Source organism: Ascaphus truei, chromosome 17, assembly GCF_040206685.1.
Source record: "Ascaphus truei isolate aAscTru1 chromosome 17, aAscTru1.hap1, whole genome shotgun sequence".
Lineage (NCBI taxonomy): Eukaryota > Metazoa > Chordata > Amphibia > Anura > Ascaphidae > Ascaphus > Ascaphus truei.
In genome coordinates this window covers 23,730,700-23,745,101 of record NC_134499.1, presented here as the reverse complement: position 1 = coordinate 23,745,101, position 14,402 = coordinate 23,730,700, and the positions used below count along the sequence as shown (strand labels likewise).

General features: G+C 41.6%; 1 protein-coding gene across 4 annotated transcripts in view; it reads left to right on the top strand.

Annotated features, from left to right (window-relative positions):
* EOGT (EGF domain specific O-linked N-acetylglucosamine transferase) overlaps positions 1 to 13,871 on the top strand; it is a 42,781-nt gene extending 28,910 nt beyond the window's left edge. For 3 of the 4 annotated variants that reach the window (XM_075574282.1, XM_075574281.1, XM_075574283.1), the window contains 2 exons: positions 154 to 256; positions 834 to 5,090. In XM_075574282.1, the coding sequence (XP_075430397.1) occupies positions 154 to 256; positions 834 to 980 (250 nt within the window). In that variant the 3' untranslated portion in view covers positions 981 to 5,090. Of the gene's footprint in view, positions 1 to 153; positions 257 to 833; positions 5,091 to 13,680 lie in introns of those variants that run through there. The other variant, XM_075574284.1, reaches the window with a different exon arrangement.
* The last annotated feature ends 531 nt before the right edge of the window (positions 13,872 to 14,402 follow it).

The window sequence follows — 14,402 nt, the reverse complement described above, 5'->3', positions numbered from 1 at the left end:
CCAATCTGGTTTTGAATGCCCATGTACAGAACCATCACTTTTTTTAATTTTCATAGCTAATAAAGTAGCAATCGTATCAACAGTCTGATAACAGAGCATGTTTACGTTTGAACAGTAATGCATCAGTGATATACTCCGTCTGCATATTCCTAGGTATAATTGTGAGGATGAACGCTGTTATTTAGACTTGGCAAGACTCCGAGGGATTCATTACATGACGTGGGAGAAAAGCAACAAAGTCTTCCCCCAAGATAAGGTAATATAAGGAAGGTGGTCTCAGGAGTGACTTTAGGCATAAGCAACCAATGAAAGCCCTTTGGGCCCTTACAGATCCAAATCTCCTAATGTAAATGTATTTTTCTTATTTGTTTAAATATGCCAGTATGTTGCAGTGATTTTAGGAAATAAGAATCACAATGAATCCCCTTCAATGGTAGACAGACATGAACCCCATTGCGGAATATACAGTACCACCTCCTCCTGCTGCTACGTGGTCCCAGGGAGGGGTGGAATGTGGGGGCCCTGACATTTGAATGATACCAGTTCTGATGATTTTTTTCGTTTGAAATCTTATATAAAAGAACATTGTTTTGTCCTGCTTCATTGATTTCTCATGCATTGATAACTGGGGAGGAAGCGAAAGGAAATTAATTGGCTATTAGTTGAACCTGCCAATAATTCTGTGCCGGTGTCCTGCGAAAGATCAATAGATCCTGGGGATTTTTAAATGAAAGTTGTCTTTGTGTCCAAAATGATTTAATTAACTCGTCCCTCAGGAAAAAATAAAAAGTTGTAGTACTAACTTACAAAGCTTGTTTTTCCTTGGGCTCAAGGGGCACCATCCTACCTTGGGAGAACATCCTAAATTTACCAACTATGCCTTTGACGCAGAAGAATTTCTACGCCTTGTTCTATTGGCGCGTGAACATGTCTCTCATCATTCAAAGTGGCCATTTCAGAAAAATCACGATGAACTTTAACTTCAGGACAACGATGGACATTAAACATGAAAGAAGAAGCTAAGCGTTATGTCCAATCATGAGCCATGGATTTCATCATCCGTTTTGGTGGCTACAACAACTTCAAAGCTTAACTTCTTACATTGTAAGATATCTAAACATTCTTTGCACAAGATACTATCATATAAATATGGGGGTGGCCAACTCCAGTCCTCAAGGGCCCCCAACAGGTCAGGTTTTCAGGATATACCTGCTTTAGAAGATGGAGGGGAAAAGGAAAAGGAAAAAACCCTCGCTTCAGTTTTAGTTGCCATTTGAACTTGGAGAAAAAGTTGACACTGAAGTATCTAATGCCACTTTGTGACGATGTTAGTAGCAATGTGTTAGGTTATTGACGTAGCTACATTTCACAGTGTTGTTTGACTGTCTCATTTGGCATCATATTCAGCTAGTATTGATGCTGGTTGATTTACCAGCTGTTTGTTACTTTATTTAAATACCCTGTTTGTCTGAGATACATTTTTTCCTGACTGCATATGATTACTTTTTGTGAGCTATTGATCTGCTTATTATTAACAGTGTATAATGCATTTATTTAGGAGGCTATAACTTGATACGGATTTGATCCGTGCCTCTGAGCTATATTGACACAACTTTGTGGGCTCATTGCATTTGCTATTCTTTGTGTATATTTATATTTATAGCAGTATTCGGTTTGTTTCATGGGGCTATAAATTGATACGAACCTTGATGCCTCTAGGCATCTAAACACATTTTGTGTGCCTATATGAAATAGCTATCACATGTGGTATTTTACCATTGATTGTATAAATTGCAGGTTTTTGAAGGAGCATACATACGTCATTCACTACTATACATTAACAGTATCAGTCTCTACGCTACCTGCTTACTATATACAGGTTCTTTTAATCATACTATTAGTGCTGTACCCAAGGGTTATCAATGATTAACTGTGACCCATCTAGGTTCTAAATACTATCAGTATAATTTTTCATTCAGTATTTGGATATCCCTTGGGTTTCAGTTTTTGACATTTATGTACATAGTGTTTTCCTTGTTATATATGTTTGGTCACCACAGTGATTTATTCACTCCAATACACGTTGGTGTATTAAGGTCTACATTTAAACACAATTTTTCCTTTTTTATCTTATCATTAAAATTGATTTTAAATTTATCATCACATCAAACTATACAATGAGTGCTTGTAAAAGGGTGTGCTTTTTCTAATCTTTACAACTATACCTGCTTTAGCACAGGTGGCTCTGTCAATGACCGAGCCACTGATTGAGCCAACTGTGCTGGAGCAGGGATATCCTGAATATCTGACCTGTTGGTGGCTTTTGAGCACTGGAGTTGGCTACCCCTGATATAGATCATTCTTCATTTTTGTTCACCAGTAGCAGGCGTTTAGAAGCAGCGTAGAGAACACTCATGCGCTCATAGTATTTCCACGCCTCCATAGCATTTAACTGCCATGTTGTGCCTTATTTTCCAATGTTCAGTCATTGAGCTCAGACTACTGAATATCTGTGACATCTGGAAATCGGCTTGTGCACTATGGATGTACAAAGTGTATAACGTGTTCCTAGCAAGCGGATCACAACCTGTGTTACAGATAACAACGGGCTTTCAACACTGAAGGGACTACAACCATGCCTTGTTTCTTCTAGTTGCTGTGTTTGTTCTGAATATATAGTTGATGGAATGTATTTGTACCTCCTTTAATACCTCGGTCTGTTAGATATTTTGTACGGGAAAAAAATGCAGATGGACTATTTTAAGATGATTGCATTTTAAATACATTTTTATGGCCGTGTGCAACTTTAAAGTATTAAAAATAAGCACATTTTAACATGGTTTTTGTGCGGCATATGGCAAACTGTATTGAAATGCTCAATGTTCAGAGATGAAATGACGCGTTCTTTTTAAAATGTATTAATTACAATTTAACATTCTTGTATCGATCAGTATGGGCTTTATAACTATTGTTTTACATGATCTTTTGAACCAGCAAAAGCCTATTCCCTAGGTCAGGAGTCTCCAGAAGTTTGCTCTCATTACAGATAAGGTTGATCAATGACAATTACCCTGAGCTACTGAAACCTATATTAAAAATATGTGGATAGCATAAGGGTACATATAAGCCAAGCAACTCCAACGCTGCCCCAAGTCCTGCATGTTTTCTAGGACCCCAGACACAAGCGCACCGTAACCTCCAGCGCACGCGCGCACACACACACTGACCTTGGGGCGGGAGCGGGCAGAAGAGAGAGAGACCCCCAGAGCCGCGCCAGTTCCTTACGTGGGTGCGGAAGTTTGGGCCTAACTTCCGGCAATTGGGTGAGGCCTACAGCAATTAGAGGGCACGGCAGGCCCCCCTTCCCCCCTCCCCCCCTCCCCCTGACTGTGGCCCAGGCGGCACTGTTTAGGGGCGGTGGAAGTGGGGGTGAGCTGCTCACTGTCAGCCAGCGATCTACGGCTCGCTCGCAATGGGTTGTCAAAGATGTCAAAAGCACAACTTGTCAAAAATGCAGGTGCATATATACATATTAGATGAGGGTGAAGAAAATACATATATGTTCACTATGTTGTCTACAAAGCTAATCCGACTTTTTGAACTACTATGACTGTTTATGCGTGGGTTTAAGAACCTGTGTAAATGGAAGACTTGAATAATTTATATAACAAGGTATATGTGTGCAACACAAAGCAATGTGCATATTGTACCTAAACTCCACATATTGTGCAGTCTATATAGTGGGATATGCAATGTGTTTGGATGAAGTGTCATTTAAAGCCCCAGTCCCACTAAGCAAGATACTGTGTATTGACGCAACTGTAACTGAATGTGCACATATATTTTCATATAATTCAGTTATCTGTCAAGATGTAAACTGTATTAAAAACTTTTTTTAAGACTTGCGTTCAAGACATACAATAGAGGCACTGGGATATTATTTGAGGTATAGTATTCAAAACAAAATATTGGTCCCATTTTGTGGGGTGTGGGGGGTGAATGTCTCCAGACCTCATTAACGTTCAAATGTGTGACGACAAATATTCAAGTAGGTGATAAATCATGGGTGGGCGAGGGCAACTCGAGGGCCACAAACAGGTCAGGATATCCCTTCAGTTTTTGACTGGGCCACTGCTTGAGTCACCTGTGCTGAAGCAGGTCTGTCCAGAAAACTTGACCTGTTGGTTGCCCATGAGGACTGGAGTTGCCCATCCCTGTGTTGGATACACATCTGGGGAACATGATGGGGAAGACACCTGCTGAAAAAGAATTTGGCTTCGAACCGGCTCTGCAGTATTCACTGAAAACTCAGTTAGACCTTTAAGATTATGTCCAAAAAGGAAAACCCAAAATTTTGGCACATTACCTGATTTTATTCTAGCCCGACTATCTGAGAAAAGGACGCTGCAAAAAAGCACAATATGCCATTAAACAGGATTGTGTTGTAAGGCAGCAATAACTTTAATAAGTAGAAATCACTTGGGAGCATATTCATGGGATCCCCATTTGTAATAACGTATGTTTTGTTGGTTAAGTGGGACTGGTGCTAAGATTGACTAAAATGACTTAATTAGTAAAATGACTTCCTGTCCCACAAATAATATCATGCAGAGTGTACACTTTGTATCAAAAGCTGTGTTGTAACAGACCAATTGTGGTTCCTGTATAGGAATACGTTGTGGCATTATGCCCAGGTAGAAGCCTGCAGGGAGGTTGTACATTGGATTTAGGAATCGTGGCTTGATGCCATGTTTACTGATAAGTACGTTAAGATGCACATAAAAAGGCATTTGAGGATCACTGTGGCAAATGTGTAATCTGAATTGTCAACTTTAGCAAAATATATGAGGTGCAATATTTATAAACATCCTACTATGTCCAAATGGTGTTTCTTTTAATTGCTATGCTTCTATACTGGGAACATAGGTTTTCTATATTATGAGAACACGAGATGGAATGGAATTGATTTCACATTTTGTACTTAAAAAAATAAATGCTGGGAAAAAGATCTTTCTTTTGTAAAATAGAAGTTCTTACAAAAACATGTTTATTTTACATTAGCTTAGTTTGTCATGAGAATAAAATAAAGAGTGAGCAAAACCTTTTTTATTTCTTCCTTGAAAACACTTAACTGTCCTAACTATTATTTCTCATCCACTCATCAGATGTTGCAAATCATTGGCGATGAAATGTCAATACCTAATCTTTATTGTAACTCCTTCCTTTTTTTTTTTTTTTTATATTATTTTATTTTTTTAGAACTTATTTTTTTATTACTTTTTTTTAGACAGATAGAGGAAAGGGGTTCATAATAGAGAAAAAAAAAGTGTGGGGGGAAGGGGTAGGTACCACAAAGTTAACACCGAAGTCAAAAAGCATAAATATAATGATGCTGGACAACCCCCACTCCATACCTTACAGAGGGTAACCAACTCTTTTTTTAGAAAAAGATCCAAGCCTCGGGCCATTGTATCACAGAAATTCACCTATTCCCCCTTGATAAACAGGGCTCCCATACTTTTTGGAAATTTCTTAAATTGTGCCTCACGTAAGCTTTTAATCTTTCCATGGATTGCACCTTGTTTATTCTCAAAATAATCTCTCTCCTGGAGGGGGTGGGGGCTTTCCCCCGACCCCTACAATTGCACGTCTCGCCGCGGTCAGGATTTGTAACAATAATTGAGATTTGTTTTCGTTTACATTTTCTAATGGCTTACCCAGAACCAATAAAATCGGGTCTATAGTTTCTCGAACCAGATGCTGCACTATTCCCCAAAGTCTCTGTACTTTGGGACAAAACCACCAGATATGGGCCATATATCTGACCCCACCGCAATCCCTCCAGCAAAGATTCGTGCTCCCTGAATAAATCTGCCTCAACCGCTGAGGCGTCAAATACCATCTGAACATAATTTTATAAATATTCTCTTTAACTATTGTGCTAAGTGAAGTATTTGTTGCATTGACCCAAATATCTTGCCAATCTTACCAGTGAATCTCTACTTGGCAATCATGGGCCAATTGGTCCATATAACGGTGTGTGCAGGGGGCCTCAAATTCCTTGGAAATAAGGACTTGGTAGAGTATTGAAATGAGACCCCACTGATAACTTATTTTTGTACATAGTTCTTCTAATACAGAACACTCCAGGAAAGACGAACTCAGGACAGCTGCCTAAGATAGTGGGAGACTTGTAAAAATCTAAACACCTCAGCCCCTGTGAAGGAGTATTTTTGGCAACAATCGCTAAAATGTAATAATTTACAGTTCAGAAACATATCCCCCACATCTCTAATGTTATTACCCTTCCATAGATCAAAAGTACCAGTGAAGCAACCCGGCCCAAAATCTGGGTTGTCAAATATAGGACTTCATCTCGAGGGAGCAGAAGATAGTTGATAGTAGATATAGACCCTATGCCAAATTTTAAGAGAAATTGTTATTACTGCCGAGTCAAAGAGATCTGGTCTAGAGCATCTTGCAGGTTTATTATTCCACAGAAGGGCCGGGAGCGTTGCGGAGCTGTTAAAAATATTTTCTAAATCTACCCATTTCTTTGGAATGTCAACAGGTTATCTGTTTCAAGTGGGAGGCTAAATAGTATTTCCTAATATCAGGGACCACCAGTCCTCCTCTAACTCTGGGTGCGGACATAACTGATGTACGGACTCTTGGTCTTTTATTACCCCATATAAACTGTATAATTTTATTTTGTAAATCTCTCAAATATTTCATCGGGATGGCGACCGGTAGTGTCTGAAAACAATAAAGCAATTTCGGGAGAACATTCATCTTGACTGAAATAATACGACCCATCCCAGGAGATCTGATGATCCCTCCAGAGCAAAAGATCTTGTTTCATTCTAGTGAAAAGCTCTGGGTAGTTATATTTATAAAGGGTTTGATAGTTTTTTTTGTGAGGAAGATCCCTAAATATTTCAGTCTAACCTTGTTCCAGTGATAACTGAAATTTAATTTGATTAGTTTTATCTCAATATCTGATAAGGTTAAATTTAAAGCCTCTAACTTAGCCGAATTAATTTTTTTTCTTTTTTTTTTCCAAATAGTTTTATTAGGCATTAGTACAGAATACATTCACATACATAATTCACGGCCTAATACAGAACATTTTGTTTTTTCCATTGAGTGGGGAAAAGAGCAACAGGTTTAGCTGTCTCTGAAGGTGGAGTCCTCAAAGAGAGAGGACAGAGAGGGGAGGGGAGAAGGGGGTAGGGGGGGATGGGAGGGGGCTTGGTGTACCCTTCCCGGGAGGCCTTTCCCAAATTTGTCCCTGTTAGAACTAAAGCTCACGGCTCAGTTTCCGATTCACCGTTTAGAGGGCCATCTCCTCTTGTGTGGAGAATCCATGGCTCCCATATGTTGTAGAATGTGAAAAGTTTCTGTTTAAGCATGGCCGTCAATTTCTCCATGAGCATGTGATCCTCTTTTTTATTGACTTCGTAGAGGGGGTGGTTTGCCTCTTACAGGCAGCCGCTACTTCACATCTCGCCGCGGTGAAAATAAAGGAGATTAATTTCCCGGTTGGACGGTCAATTCCCGTGATTGGCCGTGCAAGCATCTAGGTCAGTGGGTCTACAGGCAGCTCTTGGTCAGTGACCTTTTTAACTAGATTCTGGACCCTAGCCCAGTATTTTATAATTTCCGGACATGACCACCAGATGTGGGCCATGTCCCCTCTATGACCACAGCCTCTCCAGCATATGTCTGACGCCAGGGGGGATTTGATTTAACCTCTCAGGAGTTAGATACCAGTGATAGAGAATTTTATAGATGTTCTCCTTGGTTGTTGTGCAGATAGATGTTCCCGAGGCTGCCTCCCAGATTTCTTCCCAAATCTCTCTCTCTATTGTGATGTTCAAAGCTGCTGCCCACTTGAACATGTAATTGTGATCTTGGGGAGTAGTTGAATTTTCTAATTCGGAATATATTTCAGAGATGAGTCCCTTTTGGTAATTGTTAGCTTTGCACAATCTCTTGAATTTAGTGAGAGGAGGGAATTCTGGGTCTGGACATATCTTTTGGACAAAGTGTCTGATTTGTAGGTATTTAAATGGGTCCAGTTCTCATATTTTATATTTGGTGCGGAGTTCTTGAAAACTTAGGAGCTTTCCGAAGCTGAGAAGATCCGCGATCGTCCAGATCCCTCCCCTTCTTAGTTGCTCGTAAAGTTTAGATCTGCAGCCTGGGGGGAATTTGGGGTTATTGGATATGGGTGTGAGCTGTGGATTGGGCGTGCAAAGCCCGAATTGGGTCTTGTATTTCGTCCAGACCTCCCATGTAGGTATTGACGCTTTTAGTTGTAAGTTATGGACTTGTCTGTCTCCTCTGTCTAGGCTCCAGAGGCAGGCCTGCAGAGAAGGCATTCTAGCGTACTGGGCTTCTATCTCAACCCAGCAGCATCGGGCCGGATCAGTGTTCCACATAACTGCCTGTTTCAATTGCGCAGCTGTATAGTATTTGAGGATGTCTGGAACAGCCATACCTCCTCTTCCCCTTGATGCCAACAGGACCGATCTGGCCACCCTGGGTCTTTTACCCTGCCAAATGAAGTGAAACAGTCTATTTTGTATGTTTTTCAGGTCAGTGCTGGGTACATGGACCGGGAGTGTCTGAAAGTAATATAAAAGTCTGGGGAGTATGTTCATCTTGATGGATGTCATTCTCCCTATCCATGAGACACGGTAACCTTCCCACTGATCTTGGTCTTTTTTGATTGTTTCCCAGAGGGCTGGGTAGTTATCCTGATATTGAGCTCGAGAGTGCTTTGATATATTCACTCCCAGATATTTAATATAAGAAGAGCACCATCTGTAGCTAAAATTCAATTTAAGAAGTTTCACTTCGTGTTCTGGTAAGCTAAGATTTAGGGCTTCGGATTTTCCGCTGTTTATTTTATAGTTGGATATCTTGCCAAAGTCCGTCAGTTCCTTTTGAAAGTTCGGAAGGGAAGTTTGGGGTTTGGACAGAGTTAGAATAATATCATCAGCGAAAAGAGATATTTTATCATTTGTATCTCCTATTCCTATGCCCTGTATATTCGCATTATTACGTATTTTGGCCGCCAGTGGTTCGATCGTGAGAGCAAAGAGGAGAGGTGATAGGGGACATCCCTGTCTTGTTCCGTTTTTAATTTGAAATCTCTCGGATGTTCCTCCTGAGAGTCTGACTGCGGCGGATGGGTTCTGGTAAAGAGCTCTAACCCCTGTCAGGTAAGTATTCTTAAATCCGATTTTTTTCAAGGTGTTGTCCAGAAATAGCCAGTCTATTCTATCGAATGCCTTCTCTGCATCCAAGCTCAGCAGCATCGCTTTTGTATTGGTCATATGGGTGTGGTCGATTATGTCTATTATTTTACGCGTGTTGCCCGCCGCTTGGCGACCAGAGACAAATCCAACTTGGTCCGGGTGGATAAGTCTGGGTAATATGGGGTTTCATCTATTTGCCAATATCTTGCTTTACAACTTGAGGTCGTTGTTCAGCAAAGATATAGGCCTATAGCTACCACATTGTGTCGGTCTTTCCCTTCTTTATGAATGATCGCCAGATTGGCTGTGGACATTGACGCTGGGATAGGATTCCCTTCCATGAAGGAGTTGAAAAGGTCTAGTAGGTAGGTTGATAGTATGGGGAGGAACCTTTTGTAGTAGGTATTTGTAAAGCCGTCCGGGCCCGGCGCTTTGGATGCTTTAGAAGCCTTCACTGCCGCTGTTAGTTCTTCTACTGTAATTTTCCCATTTAAAATGGTATTTTCCTCTTCTGTCAGGGAGGGCAAGTCGCAGTCAGCTAGATAATTTACAATTGGCTCTTGGTCGGCCATTTGTGAATTAGCAGAGTGATTTCTCAGGTTATATAATTTAGTATAAAATTTAGTGAATTCGTCTGCTATTTTTTTTCACTGTATATTATCTCACCAGACCTATTCTTTATCGCTGTAATTTGCGATCTTTTTTGTATGCCTCTTAACTTACTAGCAAGAAGTCTGTCGGCTTTATTCCCCTTGTCATAATACCTCTGACCTGTCCATTTGAGAGCTTTTTCAACATTTTCCAATTGAATATCTCTTAGTTCGTTTCTGGCTGCTGATAATATTTTGTAAATTTTCCTCGAGGGATTTGATTTATGCAGCTGCTCAAGCGTTATAATTTTGTCTGTAAGCTCTTTGATTAGTTTTAATTTGACTTTTTTCCTGTGGGATGCTATTGATATGAGATTGCCTCTAATTGTCGCCTTATGGGCCTCCCACAGGGTAGCTGGAGACTTGACCGTGTCGAAGTTCAATCTAAAGTAATCCTTGAGAGCTATTTTAATCTCTTTTTCTACTTCTTTATGGTTAAGTAGGGAGTCATTCAGTTTCCAGCTATAAGATGTTGTTTTTACAAATGGGGTCGAAAGGTCCACAGAGATGGGTGCGTGATCGGACCATGTAATTGGCCCGATGTCAGAGTTGGCTGCTGCTTCCAGAATATTCTTGGTAGCAAGAAAGTAGTCAATACGCGAATAGGTCTGGTGAGGGGCCAAATAAAAGGTATAATCCCTTTGTCCCTGATGTTGTGCTCCCCAAATATCCACTAAGGAGAATTCCTTCATAATTTCGTTACATTTTCTCCCTAGTCTTAGGACCTGGGTTGGGTGCGAGCGTCCCAGAGTGGACGACTTGTCTTCAGACGGGTTAAGCGCCATATTTAAATCTCCTGCTATTATTAGTGATGACATGTATGCAGGGTCAATTTTCTCTAGTACTTGTTTTAGGAAGCTTGTCTGGTTTTCGTTGGGGGCATAAAGGTTGATCAGGGCGACCGCGGATCCCGCTAGTGAGCCATACACAGCAATGAATCTACCCTCTGGGTCAGTTGTTATTTTTGTTAGGTTGAATGGAGTGCCCTGACGAATCAGAATAGCAACTCCCCTTTTTTTACTACTAAATGATGAGTAGTAACTCATAGGGTATACATTTTAGAAAGTTTTGGGCGGGTCCTGAGATGTGAAGTGCGTTTCCTGGAGGAATACAATGTCCCCATTTGATTTTTTCAATTCTTGGAGGGCGAGCCTCCTTTTCTTATTGGTCTGTAGCCCCTTTACATTTAGGGATACTATTTTGATTGTGTTTTGTTTAGCCATATTTTCTCTTTATTTCTCCTTTTTCCCTCTTCGGGTCTTGTGACCTTACCCTTCCCACTAGGGATGGTCCAATGTCTGTTTATAGGGGGTGCTACTTCCCTGTTGCTAGGGTCAGTGAACTTTTGGTTGTCCTGACACTTCTGGGTGGCCTCCCAGAGGGGGTGAGAAGGTGGAGGAGGGGAGGACAGGGGGAGGACAGGGGGAGGAGAGGGGGGAACTGCTGGGACAGTATCAGCAGGATTGAGAGAGAAAAGAAAGCAGACCTTGTCAAGGTCTCAAAGGTATAGAACCGGTCTGGTCTAAGGGCTGGTAGTTAGGGTTTAAGACCCTAAGGGGAGTACGTCCGGTTTCGTCCGCCAACAGGTCCGAGAGAGGTGGGGACCTTTGGTTAGACAGGAACCCTTTTGCTCCTCCTGGGCTCGTCCGTGTTATGTCGGGGTGGGGTGGGGGGTGCTAGTCTGTTTGGCCCCTTTCGTGAATGGCCTCTCAGAGTTTATGGCTTAACCGCTTTCCGGCCCGGGCCTTGGTGCTAGGCTGGGTGTAGTTATTCCCTCAAGTTATGCTTGGGGTTAGTTATTTTGCCTAGGGTTGGTTGTATTTCTTCTGGGGGAGGGGTTATCGTGTGCGTGCATCTGGGGGGATAGCGTATATGGGAGAGGGGGGGAAAGAAGGGGGAGGGGAAGGGAGGGAGAGGGGGTGGGAAGGGAGTAGCCTGTAGAATAGTGGCCCAGTTGGTCACAAACATTGGTCTACATATAATACAGTTATATCACAGTTTTATCAGTAGAACGTTTACATTTATAAATGGGGGGGGGGGGAGGGATCACAAGCCTCAAGCATCCCCGACTCCATTGAGGGGCTCCTGCAAACCGTTTTCCTCCAAACCTCTTTATAACCAAAATCGAACCTTTTTCAAGAAAACCACTAAATAAAAACAGAATAATACCTTCGAGTCAAATATCAGTCTGCACCTCTTACGTTAAATATTTCCGGTCTTCCGACAGGACGTACGGCTTGTAACCGTAATAGCTAGGAGTATACATTAAAACTTTAGATCATAATCACACAGAAATGTTTAACAAAAAACTAGCATTGGGGTTAGAGGAAAGTCATCTTTCTCTTAAATTCTCTGGTTCCCACCTAGGTCCAGCGGGACCTTGTGGGGGACATCCAAAATGTCAGACATTGCTGGGAAGAAAAGTTCGCCGCGGGTCATATAATCTGAGCCGCCAACTTCCTGTAACTCTATTTTTTTTTAGTTTTTAAATGTTTTTTTCTTATTGAAATGACAAATCCCTTTTTATTTTATATCTTTTACAAAATATGGTTCCAAACTCGCCAACCTCTCTAATGCAATTATATCTTCCACACAGCGCACTTAATAAATGGTCGTCCTTCTAATGCATGCACGAGTCATTGAGCTCCTTTAAAAGCACTTCATAAAGCAGCCGGACCAGGAATCAATTGGCTACGATAAGAGGATCTGAGATTGATCACACATTAAGTGCCATTTATATTGAATTGCAGTGAATGCCAAACCTTGATCTGATACCGTTTATCAGAGTTTAGTGAAATCCCCACTTTGTTTGTTAAACTGTATTAATCTTAAGTGTTTTGTTCTTGCATCGCATATATACTTAAAAAAACACGATTCTTCATAGCCATGTCCATCGGCAATAATGTTACAGCTAGGCCCCGCTTCTCGGCGCCACGCTTTTCAGCGATCCGGCGGTACCGAGAAGGGGGCCCGCCATGTCTGCGCATGCGCAGAACGGGCCGGTCCGATGTCGCGCATGCGCCGAACGGGCAGGTCCAGGGTCGCGCATGCGCAGAATGGGGAGTTTTGACGATGTTGCACATGCGTAAAAGGCGCGTTGCCGGTCTGCGCATATAACGAAAATCGCCAGTTCCACTTTCCGGCGATTTTGCTTTGCGGCGGGTCCTTAGAACAGAACCCACCGCATGACTGGGGCCCTCCTTTAAGAACACGTGTGTAACACAGGTTATCCAGCAATCAACACTTCTTATTAAAGCAGTAGATTTAGGGTCCAAAGAAGGTAAGCATCACGATGTATGTTTGTCTTTATTTATATAGCGCCATTAATATACATAGCGCTTCAGAGCAGTAATACACGTGACAATCCTATAAATAACACATAAAGGGGAGAAGTGCTACAGTCAAAAGTACCATTTAGGAAAGGGAGTCCCTGCGCCGAAGAGCTTACAATCTAATGATGTCAGGATAGGGTATTATAAAAGGTAGGCGCTACTTACAGTGCAGAATTGTTATAAATCTAGGAAAACAAGATAACATCAGAGTTATTTGTCAGGTGTGTTGAGTTCTGTTTCCAGATATCGCTCCATGTGTTGTATAATGGAGTGTTTAGGGAGACATACAAGTCAATGTGTCTTGCAGAAAAATCCCAATGTGTATGGCAGAAAACTGTCTCGCATGAGGAAAACCGTCCGTCATTTTAGCAGATAATAACTGTTGTGGATATGCGTTAACCTCGGGGAAAATAATGGCTGTTTCTGTTTTAGGTAACGAAATGTTATGAGCCCTGAGACCTCTGTGGATCTAACCCTAAAAGTAATGAGGACAACTGCTTGTACCAAGCATGAAAGCCCTGTTCTGGGCACCTATAATGGTGAAAGAAGGTGTTTGAGCTAATCTGGTTGAAGCTTGGTCTTGGACTGTGCCACCTGTACTGAAACAAGGATATCAAAACCTGATTGGGGGGGCTGGAGGGGGGGGGGAGGTAGATGGACTGGAGTTGAGAACCCTTGATGTACTATTGACTGTTATATCAAAGCAAATGATCGTGGCAAGATTAGATAGTTGTGTAACGTACAATGCATTGGATCAACCAATTTAGTATATAGTAACGGTTCGTTTTTAATGTGCAGTGGAGTGGTTACCAGCCCCGGGGTATTGTTTGGACAAGCTTTAGAATAAATAGTTACCAGCTTAGGAGTTAGCTTTTTGTGAACAGCAGAATGAGTGGTTACCAGCCACAAACCTAACCATGCTCCTTAGTGTTAACTCATTTGACACAGTTGCCAAAAATGTGAACAACTCAAGTATTACAATATTCTAGAATTCCTTCAGCGTCTCCCAGCAGGCTTTCGTAGGGCATGACAGATTGAGTTTAGCTTGTTGCCTGGTTTATTTTCACATATTTTTAGCAAGTCTATCTTCAGTACCACACTGGGAGGCATATCTGGTCTTACAATCAATCTATCATCCATTGTTAAGGGAGACA